Source organism: Motacilla alba, chromosome 7 (genome assembly GCF_015832195.1).
Source record: "Motacilla alba alba isolate MOTALB_02 chromosome 7, Motacilla_alba_V1.0_pri, whole genome shotgun sequence".
Lineage (NCBI taxonomy): Eukaryota > Metazoa > Chordata > Aves > Passeriformes > Motacillidae > Motacilla > Motacilla alba.
Genome location: NC_052022.1, coordinates 13,309,180 through 13,327,454, shown reverse-complemented (window position 1 = coordinate 13,327,454; position 18,275 = coordinate 13,309,180). Strand labels below are relative to the sequence as shown.

Genomic DNA, 18,275 nt, shown 5'->3' with positions numbered 1-18,275 from the left:
ATGCTACCACTGAACACGGTGGATGAGCCTGTCTGCTATCAACTTGAAAAACTGCAGTTATGCAGTTGTACACCAGCCAGGATCTGCAGCTGATACTCTGTCAGTATACCACTGAAGATGACATTTTATAAATGATCAAACATCTTTTGTACAGTGCTGGTGTGTCTGGGTTAGGAGTAGCCAAGTCACTAAAACTATATAAGCACAGCTTGTAGACAGGTATTGCTTGGCATATGCAATTTGCCAGAGAGAAATGTGAATGGCACATTTATATAAATGGAATGAATATTTCAACACCCTGTAAAAGTTTTATGAATCCCTTTATTTCTTTTCTGGCTCGCTTTAATCTCATACCTTAATTCTGCACAAGCACTTTTATTTCCTGCAACTACAGGGTACAGGACAAAGATGAACACTTAGATGATAACACAAGGCAACTCAACCTGCAAGTGATTCTGAAATCTTCTTTGTATCACAGAAAATACAACCACAGTCTGACATGAAAGTAGTGCTCATGTAGTACATCACATGGACTACCATCAAAAAAAGAAAAAAAAGCCCCAAAAGTTTCAATCTTCCCAAAGTTCAAGTTCTATTTGTTACACAACTGTTTGGACTATACTCTTCACTGCAGAAGTCTGGAAGAAGAAAGCTCTTGAAAACAGATTAGCTGGCTGTTTCAGAATCATGTCATCAAAAGCAGTTGATTCTGAATTTCAGACTTCAGTTTACATATTCACTAATATACCTGGAAAAGGTCTCTTGCCCTAATGACTGTGCATTCAGACCAGGTGGTTGTAGGTCAGTCAACAGTGCCTGTACAGGTGGACAGTCAGCATCTAGAAGAAGATGAATGTGATAGACCTACATAGAGACCGTAAGAATCTTCCTGTGAAACCATGCGACGCAGTCCTAAGATCCATGGAGAGTGACAAGGCCCCAGAAAGTCCTGGAGTTGTGTCTTTGTTCAGTGGGAACACGTAAATCAAAAAGTTTAATAAACTTCTCTTTCATTTAGCTTAGATGAATTTAGGTTGTCTCTGTTTTCATGCTTATTCTGCTACAGCCCATTATCTGTGCAGGGGAGGAACAGATAAGGACCTAAGCTAAGTGGGGAAATGTACCAGTACAGTGGTGTCACATGATGGTTCACTTGGGTCACACCACCCCGAATTTATCAGTAAAATGCTGTTAATCCCCTGAACTCTCCACAAAACAATCTCCCCCATTTCCAGCAGCATCTCAAGTCACAAAAATGAACACAAAGTCACCTGAGAAACAAATACTGGACTTTTATTTCCTCATGAGTGGACTTCCATTTTCTGCAATGGAGCAGCATCAGTCCTTTTGCCTTAAACACACAGTCTGCCAGTCATAGGTCATACACCTGCAGCACTATGACAAGATTTGTCACCAAAACACCCCAAGCCAGTAACATTTGCAGGCTGCTCCAAAGCCCTAAACACTACAGACCGTATCTTCAAAGACCATCTCGTGTTAAGAGTGGCCAAAGAAAGCTGTCATGTAAAAACAATTAAATCAGTTGACAGGTTCTCTGCACTCTTAAGCTATAAAGTCATCAGCCCCAAATACAACCAGAGCTGCAGAATCCCCAGCACTTTACAACTAGGTAACTGGCCTTAAATTTACAAATGAGCTGTTTAGGCAAATATAGCCCTTTGGAGCTCCCAATTAGCCTTGTGACCTCCAGTGGGCAGGAGGTTTTGCAGCATCTGACTGCCTGGCACTCCCGGAAGCAGCAAATTGCTCTGCGGTGGGCTCAGCCCTGAGGAGGCTTCACCAGCTGAGTGAGACGGACAGCACATCCCTGGGCAGAAAGGCAAGAACAACTACTGGAAAGAATAAACAATGGCAATGTGTTTCATGTTACATTTTAACTCATAAAACTTTTACTCCACTCTTTCTACAGCACCAGCAGCACCAAGTAAAAGCTCTTTGACAAAACGTGGGTGTAGATGCAACCACTTACTGTAAGAGCAGCCGAAGACCTCAACTCTCAGTCCTATCCGCCCACCAACATTCCACTTGAGGGGTATGAAGCGCAAGAATCGAGCTTTCATGGAGTGCAGCAGTTTGTGGTGAACCACACCGTCAGCATTGCTGTTCCCTGTGAAAACCTGCAAGGACAAAGAGCCTTGGTGAGACATTAAGCAACAAGAGGTGAATGCAGCACTCTGAACAAAGGATGTGAACTGTCACCCCTCTTCATGATTCTTAGTCTCAAGAATTACTTAAAATTATTTAAATTGATTATCAAGTTTTCTGCTAAGTTCTGTACCTCTTATGAAGGGAAACATGGGAGACAGCAGCACCTCAGCAGAGTGGGAGAATGTATACAGAGTTACAAAAGCAGGTTGTAGATGGGGATACTGATACTGAAAATGCTGCACAATTTCTCCTAAGCCAGGCTATTCCCGTGAACTCTAATACTCCATCAACCCCTAAAATAGTCAGTGTCCTGTAATCACAGTGAAGGATGGGGCTTGATTTAGCCTTTGGTGCACTCATGGAAGCACTAAATGATAGATACAAGCCATTAAAGTTCTTGAGAGTCTGGGAAGAAGAACAGGATTTCCAGATACCCAACAGAAAACTCAAGCAAGGAACAGGAAGAGATAAAAGCCTGAGTAAGTACACAGGAGAATCAGCATTTTGACTCTGTTTGCACTCCAGAGAGTTAAAGCATGCAAACATATAATTTAATTTCTTTCCTTACCTATTTAATTAATTGCCTGCAACAGCAAGCCAAAATTAACGGTCCTAGTCAGAACTAGAACTTAACAAGAGGAAATTCTCTCATGGATGAAGAATGACCGAGGGATTTCAAAGACAAACCTTCAGAAAAACTTCAAGGCTGTATTTCTGCCTCAAGCATTTTCAATTCATCTTTACACCCTTATCTGTAATATTGGCCCAGGAATATCACAGACTTCCTGCAATCCTCAGAACATTTTAGTAATTCAGCTAGGATTGAAATTTGAAGCTAACAGTTTTGTAAAACATGAAAAGCAAAGAGAGAACATACAAAAGCATAATCTCACAGGAGAGCCATATTTGTAGAAGAGGTCCTGCATTTTGTAAGCATAAAATTTCATCACAAAAGTTGTACCAGTTTAAAGTGCTTCTGCAGTTCAAAAATTGGCACCATTCACCTACACAATGTAATTGGGAGCAAAACTGGAATAAGCTCGTTAAAGCAGACCTACAATTCATTTTGATGGTTGACAATGTGTTAAAGAGATTAGGGGTTCATCTCCACTCATTTTTTTTTCCCTAAAATACAAGCATTCCAACATTTTTCCAAATGTTGTCATAGATGGTGTAAAACCTCAAATTCAGTGTATTCTTGTTTTACTAAAGTCAACATTCAATTGTTTTATTAGAACTATATTAAATAAACAATATTCTGGAACATTTCTAGGGCACAATCCTTTGAAACCATACCTTGTTTATTTCATTTCACCTTAAAAACCGTAACTTGGGGAAATTCTTTTCTATATACAATAGGCCTCATTTTCCACCCAGTCATGAATGCAAAAGACCACATATATCTCCCTTCCTAAAACATTCTTTGCATTTCATTCCTGTTATTTCCTGCCTCTGAAGATGAACAATGCTACTGAAATGATCTCTCACAATCCCCGTTACCTCCCTGAAAAACCACCCTTCAAAACATGTGATCATGTGCTGGTTTTGGCTGAAGTGTAGTTAATTTTCTTCACAGTAGTTTGAATGGGGCTGTGTTTTGGATTTGTGCTGGAAACAGCGTTGATAATACAGAGATGATTCAGTTATTACCAAGCAGTGCTTCCACAGAGTCAAGGACTCTTCTGCTCCTCATCCCAGCAGCGAGGAGACTGGAGGGCATGGGAACATGGGAGGGGTCAACCCAACGGACCACTGAGATATCCCATCCCATTGGCAGCACTGTGCTCAGCACACAGAGCTGGGGAAAGGACAGAGAGATGTTCACAGTAATGGAATTTGTATTCCCAAATCATCATTACAGGCGATGGAGCCTGGCTGTCCTGGGAATGGCTGAACACATCCCTACCCAAGGGAAGTGGAGAATGAACTCCTTGTTCTGCTTGCAAAAGTGTAGGTGACTTTTGCTTTACCCATTAAATTGTCTTTATATCAACCCATGAGTTTTCTCATGTTCAATCTTCCAATTCTCTCCCCCATTCCACAGAGGGAGAGTGAGCAGCTGTGTGGGGCTCTGGTAATGGTTGGGGTTAATCCATTACAGATCTGTAAAATTATTTCTACTAGGAACTTACCAGGCTGAAAAGGGGAAAAATTTGGTTATCCCAGTTGTCCTCAAAGCTTTGGTTTTCCTGTACCTCTAGTTCTGAACTCTTTATGCACAAGACCTTGTTTTCTATAAGTATTACATGACAGTTAACTAACCTCTCATAAATGAAGCTGTATTTTTTTTTTTTTTTAATGGAGATTCTTGTTGACGTGGAACAAGCAGCAGTTCTATATGTCCTGATCTTATTCATACTGTTTTTCACATAGGAGCCAATTTCAAATTCCAGCAGAGAGTCTTTCAGAGATTTTTTTTGCTTATATTTGAAGTGAAAAATCTTGTTCTTCTCAGTAATGAAACTGTCAGTAAAGACTAAGCCTCACAGTCACAGCTGTGGCAGTCCTCACATTTTTAGTAAGACACTTATGGATATATAAGATGCATAAAGGAGACTGTTGTTTTCTGTTTGTTTGCTCCAAAGGCTCATGTCCTTGGAGTCCTGTGATTATATAAATATCTCACCTTTAGTAAGATAAAAAAGAAAGAAGAAAAGAACAAAGGGGGAACAGAGGGTTTCCAATCCTCCCAATTGTGAAAAGCTTAAAATGCAGTGACTAGAGTGAAAGCAAAGGTGAAAAGTAAGAGACAAAACTAAAAGTACACCTTAATACTGTGAAACAAGCTGGAGTGTCCAGCAAACTTTAGGGACTGTCTGTGCCATCAAGGAGGTTGTGGTTTTGCCAGGGAAAAGATTCAAAGCTGTACCACAGCCACTGCAAGCTGATCTTGCTGCCTACCCACTCACATCTCTGCTAGGGATCTTCCCTCAACACCTCAAGCAAGAGCCAGAATTATTCACATCCAGCCTCCAGATCAGTTAGTTCACTCCAAACCTGATGGGCAACTATGTAAAAACATCCTTCCCACACTGAAAGAGCCACACTGGTAAAAATAAAATATTCAGAGGTCCAATACTGCCCTTACAGCACTTTTTTGCTCAAGCTCCTTTAATAAGAAAAGAGCTAATGACCCTTTTGGAGAAAGGAAATCCACAGGCAATGCTGTGCCCATTGATTTGTGCCTACAAGATGGTTCTTTGTGCTGCTGGCACATCCCTGCTTGCTGCTACTGATAGGGTGTCACTGTGTGTGTGCCTTCAGGATTGCTTTGATTTTTCCTTCCAACTCCCACTGCTATACAGATCACCTTTTGATGCTTTATGGACCACCTGTGGGCTGTAGACCATTCATTGAATAATACCAATTGCCACAGACGGTCACTTGAAAACTTAAGATCCTCAGCTGACACAGAAAAAAATCCATCCATTAAAGGAGATGAAAGTAGGATGCAGCACCAGATTTCACAGCCCTGGAGGTTCAAATATTGATTAACAGTAAACCTATCGGTGAGAATGGCAGAAGTCCTCTTGAGAAATGGCCTCTATTACAACCTGTTGTTGATAAGGATTAATTCCCAGGACCAAAATGACAAACAAGTGCAGAAAACAAAGCACTTGCATTTCCCATGCAACACAGTTGCTCTGGGAGAGAGCACAGCCCTTCAATCTGTGTCTTTTAACAAGCCCTGTAAACACAACAGACGGATGATTTACATGGGAAATTCTGCCTCTGGCATTCTATGGGGCTTATAAATCAAAGAGCTCCATTAGTGCCAAATTTTGCCACCAGCTTCTTGAAGGCAAAAGCTTCTCCCCAGTGCCAGTGGCTGCAAGGTTAACAGCTGGCCAGGGCTGCCCCTCGGACCAAGTTTGTTTCACAATGCTTGGCTGCAGAGTGCTCTGCTGTGACCCAGACCATGGCACCACAGTAATATTTTATGAGGCTTTTTTTATGAGCCAGCAAAGGCAGGTCCCACTGGCATGAAAAGGTGAGGGGAGAGCAGCTGCAGTGGTTTGGAGCAGGGTCCAAGCAGCTCAGTGCTGCCTCTTGGGCAGCAGCTGTCAGCACGTAGGGAAGAATGGCAGAGACAAGCGCACACAGTGCTCCTCCCAATGCTCAGCTCACCTAGTTCATGGATTATAGTGAAAAGGACAAAATGGAATTCCAGTTTAAATTAAAAAGAAAATTTTGAAAAGACACATAAATCTCAAAACTGCTATTGGTGCCTGGAATTTGCATGGATGAGTCCCTCAGGAAAAACAGTGATTCAACTAAATCGGCTATTTTCACAACTCTCCCATTCAGAGGGATCCCCAAAGCTTTTCAAGGGCAGTTGAGGAAAATGTCACACAACTGCGCTGAAATATGACAGTTGTTTGATAACCCTGAAGACACACATTTCTTTCTTTACCTCGTGCATTAATTCAGAGCTATGCCAGATCATACCAGTGAGACTTGATGAGCTTCAGATCATCCTTTGGCCAACCTCTTAGACTGGTCTTCACCTCCCAACAGACAAGTGGAAATTGGGTACAAGTGTCTGCTCATGAAAGCCTAGTTAATCCAAAAGATAAGATCAGATGCAGGACTTTATCTCAGCCTCCCCCAGCACAAACTCTCTGCACACTAAATGGCAACTTATTTACAGACTTGCAGAAGGTGGTTCCCATAATGGCTCTGCTGAATACATTCTGCTCTCCCACTTTGTTAGACAGGTAATGGGATGGGTTCAAAATGAGTATGCAAGCAGCAACACCTGCACAATCATCAGCCCTGTATGGTGAGCAGGCAGACCTGAGGTTAACTACCTTCTAGGGGAGGTATTTTAAGACATATTGAAAACTCTCATTTCTGCCGAAGTAACTCTGATGAGCTGAATTGAGGGGAAAGAAATAATCCGATTAAACATGTGCAGAGGGCACCAACACAGATGTTAGCAATTTACAACATTTCAACCTTCAGTAAAAGAAATACAAGCACGGAAAAGAGCACTCCAAATCTCACCTGTGACATCAGAGTGTGCTGCCTCCAATGCCTGAAGAAAAAGGACAAGAGGGCACTTGATTCAAGCTATCCAGAGCTTAGTGAGGGAACCAAAGGGAGACAAAATGCAGCTAAGACTGTCATAAATCCCAGAACTGCAGTACTTATGAGCAAAACAATGTCATTCTCCTCTTCAAACTTCCGCAGCCAGATGAGAAAGATCACGAGCTAGGAGCAATACAGAACATACTTCCTGGGAATGACTCCCAAGTACTTGAGTGTACATGCACTTTAAGGAAAGAATGAATTTTCAATGAAGAAACAACATGAAAATCTGAAAGAGGAAGGAGAAACATTGCCTAACTTTTCACATTTTTCAGGCTAAAACAAACTCTGACTTTTATCTTCTCCAAAGGCAGTGGGATTTCTGTTCTGCTGAAGTTTGTGTTGCCTGGAATGCAACTCAGCAGGGCTACTGGGTGTGGGTACTAAATTCAGGTTTGGAGGAAGCCAGTGACTAAAACCAAGTTATGGTAGGGGTCCTAGGTTTCTGCTTGTATGTGTGGAAAGAGACCAAGGGCTACCAAGACAAGGACATAATAAACACACCATATGGAAACTCAGACCCCTCTGATTTTAATGGGATGCTACAGGGTTTCTTTTCACAGAAAAATTATACTGCATCAGTGTTTGCTAGCTGCACCTTAGGCCTGGACAGGTTTGTGGCTACAAATTTCTGCAACAATGAAAATTAAAAAATACATTTAGTTTCTGCTGCAAAACAAAAGTAACTGTAAGTTCAGGCAATTGTAGAAACTTGCCCCTTTCACCTCAGCTCAGCCCTAAAACACAAAAAGATATAAAAACTAAAATATAATTTCAAAGTCTAAATGTTTGGGGTTTTTTCACATTTTACCATTTCTGCATCCTGTGAATGCCAGTGAAAAATGTTACTTTGCTTATGTAATGGAAAAAGTCCTGCCTAACACATCAAGCCAGAACTGTTAATACCTTGTCACAAAGCAACACAGTGAAATTGCTTTGCTGTCATCTCCATTGCCCTGTGCCCAGACTGGGAGCTGCTAAAAGCTCCTCCTCGTTTGGAGGGTGAGTTCGGCGCGGCTGCACAGCTCAGGAGTTCACAGCAGGACCTGGCCCCTGGGAGTTGTTCTCTTTCAGCATCTGGCCTTAAAAAAATTCTTTTCCTGTTAGAGGGGGCAAGACCATGGGGAGAAGAAAAGGATGACAAGGAGGACTGCTCAGCTCCTTTAAGAGCTGAAGTTCAGAGCTCTGTTTTCAATACCACAGAGCTACATTTGGTACATGGGTGACAAACCTAAGTACTTTGTTTTCCTACCTCTCTTTCTCAAAGGGCAAGTTAAATTTTCTTTCAGTATTCTTTCAAACCTTCTGTAGAAACAAAGTAAATTTACTTGGAGGAACTTGCCTGCTTAGGAGAGTAAATGGGAGATTTTTCCTCCAATTTAAGGAGGTTTCAGCCTGAGCCCAAGAGAAAACAGTTGTCAGCCTGGTCCAGGGACCAAAAGCTGGAGGGCAGGTTGTGTCCACTCATCACATCAGTCACCTCTGAGCATCTCTTTCCACTTATCTCTTTCCTAAAAATGCACCATAGTCTTCATGACAAAAGGTAAACAGTTATTTCTGGTTAACAGCCTTCTGAGCTGATTTGCTTGTTTCCAGACTCCCAATACTATGACTCAAGTCAGTCTAAACCCTATCCTACCTTCATAAAGAGAAGCCTCCTTTCTGCTTGTTTCTTCTTCCCCAACAGCAGCGACATTTTTCTTTGTGAAACACCCATCCTTGACAAGAACCTCAGAAATAATATCCCCTGGCACACTGTCAGACAATAACCTCAGAAACAATATCCCCTGGCACACTGTCAGAGCTGCTATTAGGGAGGAGCAGAGGGGGAAAGAATAGAAGAGGCACCTGTCAAAATTATCCTCCCATAACACATTATCTGAGGAAGTGACAGCTTTCCATCTCATCCCTCTACCCACAATGGAAAAAAAAAATTCAACTACAAAGAGGTAGTTCCCAACACAGCAAGGATTAAAATGACTCCTGATCAAGCAGGAGTCCTACTGGGACTGCATTACACTTGTTACTTATTGAGGGGCTGACTGCTGTGCTCCAGCAATGCAGTGTCCACCTGGGCTCTGAGCTACTGGCAGTTTCTGTACAAGCAGGGGAGAGGAGATGCAGTAATGTGTCAGGGTCCATACTAATTCATCACTTCCCTTAATGATCTGCTCAAGTGAGAAGGTTATTTGCTGCTAATCCACCCCATTACACTGTGTTCATACCTTTCTGTCTGGTTAGCTGCTTTCCAAATACAAGAAAAAATGCTGTTAACAACATCATTAACATCAGATAGATGACTGCCCAAAGTAAACTACATTTATATTAAGGATGCTGCTTATTATCCTTCTCCTGACAGTTGGTAGAACTAATCACAGCATTTCTAATAAAACACATCATTTTTACATCATCAAAATATTTTGCAAGCAAAAACATTTAAAAAAATAAGGAATAGCCATTGAGACAATCTATATAATATTATTTTCTAAATAGGTCTGTATCAAAATAAAAAACATGTGTGTAATGGTGACATTAGAAACATGAAGTTTCTTGGGTCCCTTAAGGACAGTGAAACACTTCTATTTAGACCAAAGAAAATGAAACAAAATATTGGAGAACTTTTTAACCCTTTGCACATTTTTTCCCCTGTTCTGATTTACCCCTGGAAAATTCTAATTTATTTTCTTGTTTTCCTCAGCACCACATTTCTATACCGAAATGGACAGTTTGATCTTTAAACAGTCGGAATTAGTGTCAATCTGTTTCCAGAGTCTGCCAAACTGTACCTTGGCAAAATCTGAGATTCTGTATCTGCCAGAGACCTTTCCCAATAGGCAACTTGGGTACAGTGATCTCTTTTGAAGAAAAGCAAATTTACCAAGTGGATAATACACAAGCTACATCACTTGACCTCAGGATGAGAAAATGGTCTCTGTCTTCTTCCATTTCCTCATTCAGATGTAGCCCAAATGCCTGATCAAATCCATAGTTGGGCAGGTTGCTCTTCTTCTTCCCAGCAATGAACCAAGTGCAATTTCCTTACCGTGCTGAGACACCCTTTGCATACACATGTGAAGTTGCATCTCACAAAACTGCATTGCATTCATGAAGAATGGATCCCTATCTTTAGATTTTAGAATCAGCTTTGTCTTTGGAGCACCTGGAGGTGAAGCTGTTATCACTGTTAATATCATCACTGCTACATAAATAAATAATAATAGAAGCAAGAAGCAAGCAGCAAAATTAAACCTGTAAATTACAAGTCTAAGCTAAAAGTCGGCAGCTAATTCCTGCTGCTGCTCAGCCTCCTGCACTTTATCTTAAAGGCAATCCTACATTAAGATAGTATTTTAAACTAAATCACAACAAGGATAAATATTTCCCTAGTACCTTGACTACATTAACCTTAGCCAACAGACTGAAACTGCTCTTCTGCTGCCAACACTAATCATAGATTTCAGCTGTTCTGCATAAATCTCATGGAGACCTTCATGCTTTACATTAAATTAGTGGGATTAACAATGCAGTGAATGCGTTTATGTCTGGCAGTGTTGGGGAACTCTGGGAACCTTCCCTGTGTTTAGCTTCATCAAAGTACATTTAAATAGCTGGTGCTGTACACTCAGTATCTCTCTGGTTGTAATTTGCCAGACGGAACCAGCAAGATGACACCAGAGAGGTGTTAGTTATTCCATGCAACAGTGACCTCAGATGAATACTGTGCTTCATTATCTTACATTATTTCACTGTTATAAAGTTTCATAGCGTTTGCATTTGGATCAGTAAAGTAATATCCTGTGAAAGAAGAAAAATAAGTAGGCTTGATTTTCTCCAGTGTTCTATAAAGCACTGAAATGCAGGTGCCTACACACATATTTCTTGTTATACCCTCATACCCCTGACCCATAGTAATTCCCATAAGGAAGAAAAGACTGGTTATAGCAGTAGGCAACTCCGTTCTCAGGGGAACAGAGGGTTTCAATACACAGGACATTCTCTTATAGAAGATCATTCTCTTATAGAAGCCTGCACCCTTCCCGAGGCCTGGCTTACGGACATCACCAGGAAAATTCCCAGCCTGGTACAGCCCTCAGACTATTACCCATTACTGCTCTCCCATGTGGGTGGCAATGAAGCCACAATCCCACCCCTCAGAGCAGTGAAACCATGCTCACGTACATGGGCCATAGTCTTGGCCCAGCAAATTACATAGACTTGTCTCTACCACAGGAGGGCTAAATTTAATTGACATATTTTCCTCCTACAAAACCTTTACTGTAATGCTTGCAGCATCCTACATTTGAGTCTTGTCATTGCACTTTCACATTGAGGTCCATCACTGAACCACATTAAATTAATCCTGAGGACACTAAAACGACTTAAAGAAACCACATCTCTTCCTCCAGCAATAAAGTAAGATGAGCTTTTGCAGCATCTTGGCAGGCAAATGTGCAGTGTCTTCCAAATGCATGTCTACCCATTAAGTTTTGACCACACATTTCATTATGCCAACCACACTAAACAATCCTCAGCAGTAGGCTCTGATCATGATGTTCTCTAAACTATAGCACAAAAAATAAAAATTAACTTTCTGTTAGTGATCCAAGGAGGAGGCCTGAAATTCTGACTCTGAAGTGTCATTTTTTCTGGCATACAAATAACACCTGTTACTGTTGTTATGGTAGGACATAGGGAGTTGTGATACACTTGGCAGGCCCAAGATCCCATCAGGCCATCAATAAAAACTGTTCTACTACTTTTATTTGAGACATTAGAAGATTATGGGAACTTCTCAGTGAGTTTGAAATTTCAATGCTTGCAGAAACCAGATTTTGAAAGGAGCATTACCCCCATGTGGATGAACACAAGAGAAGGAAGGTGGAAATAATTTCTTTCAACAAGAGGAATTTCTATGCAATAGATGTTTCTGTAAATGTGCAAACTGGGATGCATCACACTGGACTGTCCCTAGGACCTTCAAAGTCTTGTCCTTTCCCCAAGGAGGATCATCCCAGAGAACCTGTTTCTCTCTAACAGCACTCTCTAACAGCAAGGTATGTGATGCTGCTTTTGGTAAGCTGCCCTTTTTCCTTCCACTTTACACAATTTTTCCTTAAATCATAGCTAGGCAAACTCTTAAAAACTAGAAATCTTAGAAGCCTCTCCAATGGTATCAATATTTCCCATTTAAGTATGGCAAAAGTGGTGGGAGTTGGGGGTGAGGGGGGAAGTATGGGAAAAGAGGAGGGAGTTGAGGAGAGAGGAAATCAATAGCTCCTTAACAAGCCCTTCTCCTGAGGTGTGAAATCTAGCACACAGGGCTCTTTTATTCTTTTTATCTCCTGATCATAGGTGAAAGAAAGGATCTATGAATAGGATCCATGAAAGAGCTAGTCTTTAGAACAAGAAATAAGAACACCTAACATCTTTTGCAAATATTAAGATGAAGGCATTGTGCTTAAGGTGTTTTTCTTTTTATCCTGAAAGCAGTATGAATAGCTACACCTTGAAAAGTAACAAAGAAGGGCAGAAAGAGGCAAATGTTTTTAGACAATGCAACCCACAGAGAGGAAAATTAACCTATTACAAGACTTCCTTTCAAGCCCTTTGCACACAGTGAGGCCCGAATAATAAACTGGGCTAGGATGTAGATTCACTGTTCAGTCTTCAAAGATGAGCTTGTTCTCTGGCAAACAGAAGAGAACTGTGCAAATATACAAATTTAACTTCTAGAAAGAAAGACACTGATATACCCTCAAGTGCTTCAGCATCAATGCTACAGTCCCATGCACATTTGAACTCACCAGGTTTCTGCAGTTCAGCATTAATCAACACCTGAACCAGTACCCATGTGGAGAACACACAGCTTTGACAGCAGTTTCTTAAAACACCACTAAATCAACACATTATTAATAAAGGAAAATGCAGCAATTGTACAAGCTGCCTGATCATTTATTATATGGTATCCTTGGAGAGTGTCAGATTAGAATTTTCCAAGAATCCAGTTTCTCCCCATACCGGTGTTCATGTGACTTCCTGAGGAATGAATTGTGCTAAAGTCCATCGATTACTCTGGATTACAGGAGAGAAACAGACAAAATGCACTCATTTAAGCCAGTAAAGCACAGCCTCAGGAAATTTAGGCCAAGCCTGTCAATACAGGTGTCTATGGTTATGTCAAAGGCACATGTGCTAACTCTGGAAGTGTAACTAACCTGGGTTATGCCTTGTGTGTTCGAAAACACATCCCAGCAGACATAGGAGTGGAAAGCAGGCACACTGAGGGGGCAGTAAAGGGCACAGAGTTTGTAAGGATGCAGTGGGAAACACTGGAAAAAAGAAAGGTGCTATGTTTAAAGGAAAGGTTAGAAGCCAACAGGGACAATGAGATACTACTGACCACTCTAACATCCATATGGATTGAAATTCTTCCACATTACTATGTTAGATCTGGGTTACCAAAAACATGACCACGTGATGTTATTTCACTCAGTGGTAGATAAGGTATTAAGAAAAGATCCAAGACTAGAGAGAACAGAGAGACGCCTTTGTCACCTCTGAATAGGGAGTGTAATTGTCCTATCATTTTAAACTCCGAATTTTAGAAAGCAGAAATGCATAATTGCTGGAGTTGGCAGGCAAGGTACACAACACACAGACACAATGTGATCTTTAAACTTAACCAGCACTCAGGATGAAAACACTGCTATTGAGGAGCTTCTCTGCAACACTGTCCACACGAAACTGTAATTCAACACACAAATGCAGAACTACACACAAACTTAAAGTATTATTTTAAAGCAGAGATTAACTTCAAGAAACACAACCCATGAAACATAGGATTTGTAGTCAGAAACTAAAAGTAACAACAGGGTAAACTATTTTGAGAACCATATAAGTATTTTAAAGTTATCATATTGGAGATTTAAAATAAATCAAAACCACTTATGCTGAAAACAAATTTCTTTAAAAGGAAAAAAGTAAAAACCATCTGGTAAAATCAGAGGCTGAGAAGCTATTTGAAGTAGGAAGACGTTCCTCTAAAGATGTCACAATTAAAGGGTAAAAGTGGAAATTAGGATCAGCTCTGTAAGTACAGAATACCAGCATAATACAGAACTTTCAAATTTCTAAATAATTTGATAAAGGGCATAAAAAGCAGTAATACATACCTTTCTGAACATGTGATAAGCAAAAAAAAACCTGATAAAAATGCTGCAAGACAGCCTCAAAAAGACAAGGCCATTGCTGAGATGGTGAATTAATTCTTTTCATGAGAGCAAAGGATACAGGTTAGGGTATTTCCAACTCTAGGCTCTTTTTCAGTTATGGGTGAGAAAATTATTTTAAATGGAAGTACCTAATTAACAAATAAAATAAACAGAGAAAATCCACTAAGATCAGTTAATATTCTTCCACAATTTAGAAATTCAGTATAAAATTGCTCAACTATTGGCTGTGATGGCAATCCTATCAAGAAAATGTACTTCATTAGCAGAGAAACAGAAGGTGGCAAATGCAGGAACATGTTTCAAGAGGCTTTAAGACAGACCGTGGTACCCACTTACAAATAAATCCATAAATTAGGAGAAATTATTTTAAAAATCAGAATAAACAAACAAGCAGATCATTATATAATGACTAAAAGACATCTTGTTTTGTAAGAGGAAACACAGACCTTACAAATTTATTATTATCCTTCAAAGGAATCAATTAATGGATTGATAATGATGCTATAATTGATACTATGCACTTGCACTTCCATCAACTTTTGTTAAAAACCACTGAAAGAAGAAAACCAACCAAACCAAGCTCATACATGACAAAATAAAATGTGCATTTTTGGGGATGTATTCCGATCTATGCTATTTCTGGCTTCCTAAATGTCATATCAAAGAAAACACAGAGAACTAACACAACGTGGTGGTAACACAAAAGTTGTTGGCTTGTGAAAATAAACAGTGACTGAAAAGCTGCACAAGGATCTGATTGACATGGAATGACCAGGCAGTAACATGGATAATAAAGAGGATCAGAAAATGCAAAGCACCACACCACACAGACAAAATCATCCTCACCACACAACCCATCTGAAATGGCTTGCAAATCTGCTACTGTCATTCAGGAATCATGAATCCCGTAAACTGCTGGATGCAAACATCAGTTCTGGACTCAAAAATTGCCAAAAACCCAAAGAGGTTTTTAGGAATTGAAAGAAAAAGAAGAGAACCAGCCATCCAGAAAGCACTGAAATTGCTTTATATATTAACAGTTATGTGACCCCAACTTGAAAACTGTAATGCTTTTGTCTCTCCATTTGACAAATATATAGTAGAATTGGAAAAAAAAATATAGAAAACAGCCATAAAGTAGGCCAATGATATAAAATATCTTCAGAATGTTGAAAGATTAAAAAGACTGGAATTTTTTTAGCCTGAAAAAAAATTATGTCTGAAGTAGAATACAACATGGAGCTATAAAATCATGAATAACAGACATAGCAGGAGATTGGGGAATTATTATTCATGTTTACTAAAACATGAAAGCCAAAAACCCAACATAATTTTCAGAAAACCTGTGGATCCAGTAGCTTTTGTTTTATTATGGATTTCTACATGAGTTTTCTTGTCAGATTTCTAGGTCTATCTATATGAATTGTCTAATCTATTGCTAAATTTTACTGATCTGTTTACCAACCCTCTAAAGACAAAAAACAAAACCTCAGAAACCAGAAAACTAATAAAACATATAAGCTGTTAGATAAAGGGATATATTGAGATTCATAATTATTCAGCATCTCAAAGCATATGCTGACAGAAGAGTTGAAAAGCATCTATTTCTTTTCCCGCAGTGAAACATATTAAGGAAATTTCTTATTTGAAGCTGGTGACATTTCATAGGAAACTGTGAATAAATGAAAAAAAAAAAAAAAACTGCAAAAACCTAACAAATTTTATTTGTGAACTATTTATTCATTGGCTTATTTTCCAATAACTATACTGAACAGGAGAACTCTGAAAAACAATAAAAAATCTAATTTAATTTCAAAGTTTCTCTTTGAAAAATGTCACCAAAAATGATCCTTTTCCTTGAACAAAAAAAAAAAAAAAAAATCCAGTACTGACATAGGTAGTTTTTCAAAGAGAAAATTTATCCTTAATTTGACTGGTCAGAACCAGGGATTGTAACTGCAAAGTTATCTGGAAATCAAACACAGACCTGGTATTGTGGTCCATCAGTTTCCTTCTCCTCCTTCCTAGCCACCCAGCCTAACAAACTCCATCTCACTTAGGAAGATTCAGTGTCTGAATGAACATCCACACTACTGGAAAAAAATATTGTTAGTGCTCATTTTAATGACATCCTACCTTCTCAGAATATATTTATTACTCTAAACAGACATTTCTGCCTCAAATTCATCCACAATTAAAGAACTGAAGATTGGGTTTTTTTTGTAAGAGCTGTCTGAAAATGCTCAAGTAATAATCTTTATCTTTGGGCTGGGTGCATCCTGCAGCTGTCTCTGCTGGGGGTGAGGGCGGGGGGGATTCCCCAAAAAGCTGCCAGCAACCTCAGGAAACCAATTTGCCCAGGTGGCCCAGTTTCCAGCAGCGCTTTAGACCTTTATGCAGTCAATGTGCACAAAGTCAATTATGAACATCTCAGCTCTTCCATCTCTGGAATACTTTAATTATGTAATACCCACCCATGTTCTTATGTGAAGACAAACCAAAACACTGCCCATCAGGGAGAGCAGAAAGGTAGAGGGACTGCATGGGGTGGGGAGATTCACTAAGATTCATATATCATCACCGTCACATTTTGACTGAACTGATGCCACAAAAGCAGCACCTTCCTTTAATATATCTAATTTATGCCCTTGTTCTGCCATGGCTTAGACAAGTTCAGATGCACCCCAGCAAGGAAGAACACTTATTCATCTCCAAGATGTAGAGCTTTATCTCAGCCACCAGGAAGCACCTCTCTTGGCAGCTCTTGGGGATTTGCTTCTCAAAGCAAACCCTAAGGTTCTCAATCCAAATGCTATTTCTAGTTCCAAATCCAAACAGATGGAGAGGGACAAACTGGGGAACACTGCAGCTTCCAGGCCTTACAGCTACACTACCAGCCTCCTCTACCCAGGGGAGAGCAGCTGGCAGAAATCAGGAGGGCCAGGACACACCCCTAATGCTCATGGGAGCTCTCATTATCTATAAGGAAAATAGAACTGAACATTTGAAGCAGACAAACGGTTCTTTCTTTCATTTTGTGCCATAAAGGTAGATAGAAAAGACATGGTCTATTCCTAAGGTCACCTTAAGCATTAGTTTTCATCACAGATGGGTCAAAAATCACAAACTCTGCCCCTCCTTACCACAACCACCCAAGGCACATTCAGCACCCCAAATACAAACTGCTTCAAGCACCTTCATGTGCTTCATAGAGCAAATTCCATTCCTGGTGCTTAGGACAATGTGTGAGTTGTTCTGTGCCCCACTCTAGACAAAGGAAATAATGACACAGGGCCAGGAAAACCTACCTGTGAGCTCTGACAATTAAAGAAAATTAAATTGAAGTGGACTTGAAAGGTTTTGGACCCATTGGCTAACAAATGTTACAAACTAACCTAACCTGTGCTGATGATCCCATTAATTATGTATTATTTATGTATTAATTTCTCTTTCAGTGAGCTTCATCAAGCCATTCCCAGCCTCAACTACCATAAAACTGAGAGACTGCTGTCCCCCTAGACAAAAAGAAAAGGCTTTGCCGGCTGACTTGGGGGTCTCTTTGAAGAAGAGACAGTGCTTTGCTCTGCCATGATTTGTTACAAAATCATGGCCTCAAATCAAGGCTCCACCAGGAATTTCACAAACCATCTTTATTTATCTCTTGCACAATCAACCATTCCTAACTGGATTGAATGGGAGGTTGAGCAATCAATCTTGTTAATGCCTGAAATCAATTAAAACAGATTTCTGTTATTTTAAGCAGGAATTCCCACTTTTGTTTTT

General features: G+C 40.1%; 1 protein-coding gene across 1 annotated transcript in view; it reads right to left on the bottom strand.

Moving 5' to 3' along the window:
• CNTNAP5 (contactin associated protein family member 5) overlaps nucleotides 1-18,275 on the bottom strand; it is a 273,054-nt gene that overhangs the window by 148,498 nt on the left and 106,281 nt on the right. Inside the window, exon 4 of the mRNA XM_038143362.1 lies at nucleotides 1,991-2,138. Within this exon, the coding sequence (XP_037999290.1) occupies nucleotides 1,991-2,138 (148 nt within the window). The remainder of the gene's footprint in view (nucleotides 1-1,990; nucleotides 2,139-18,275) is intronic.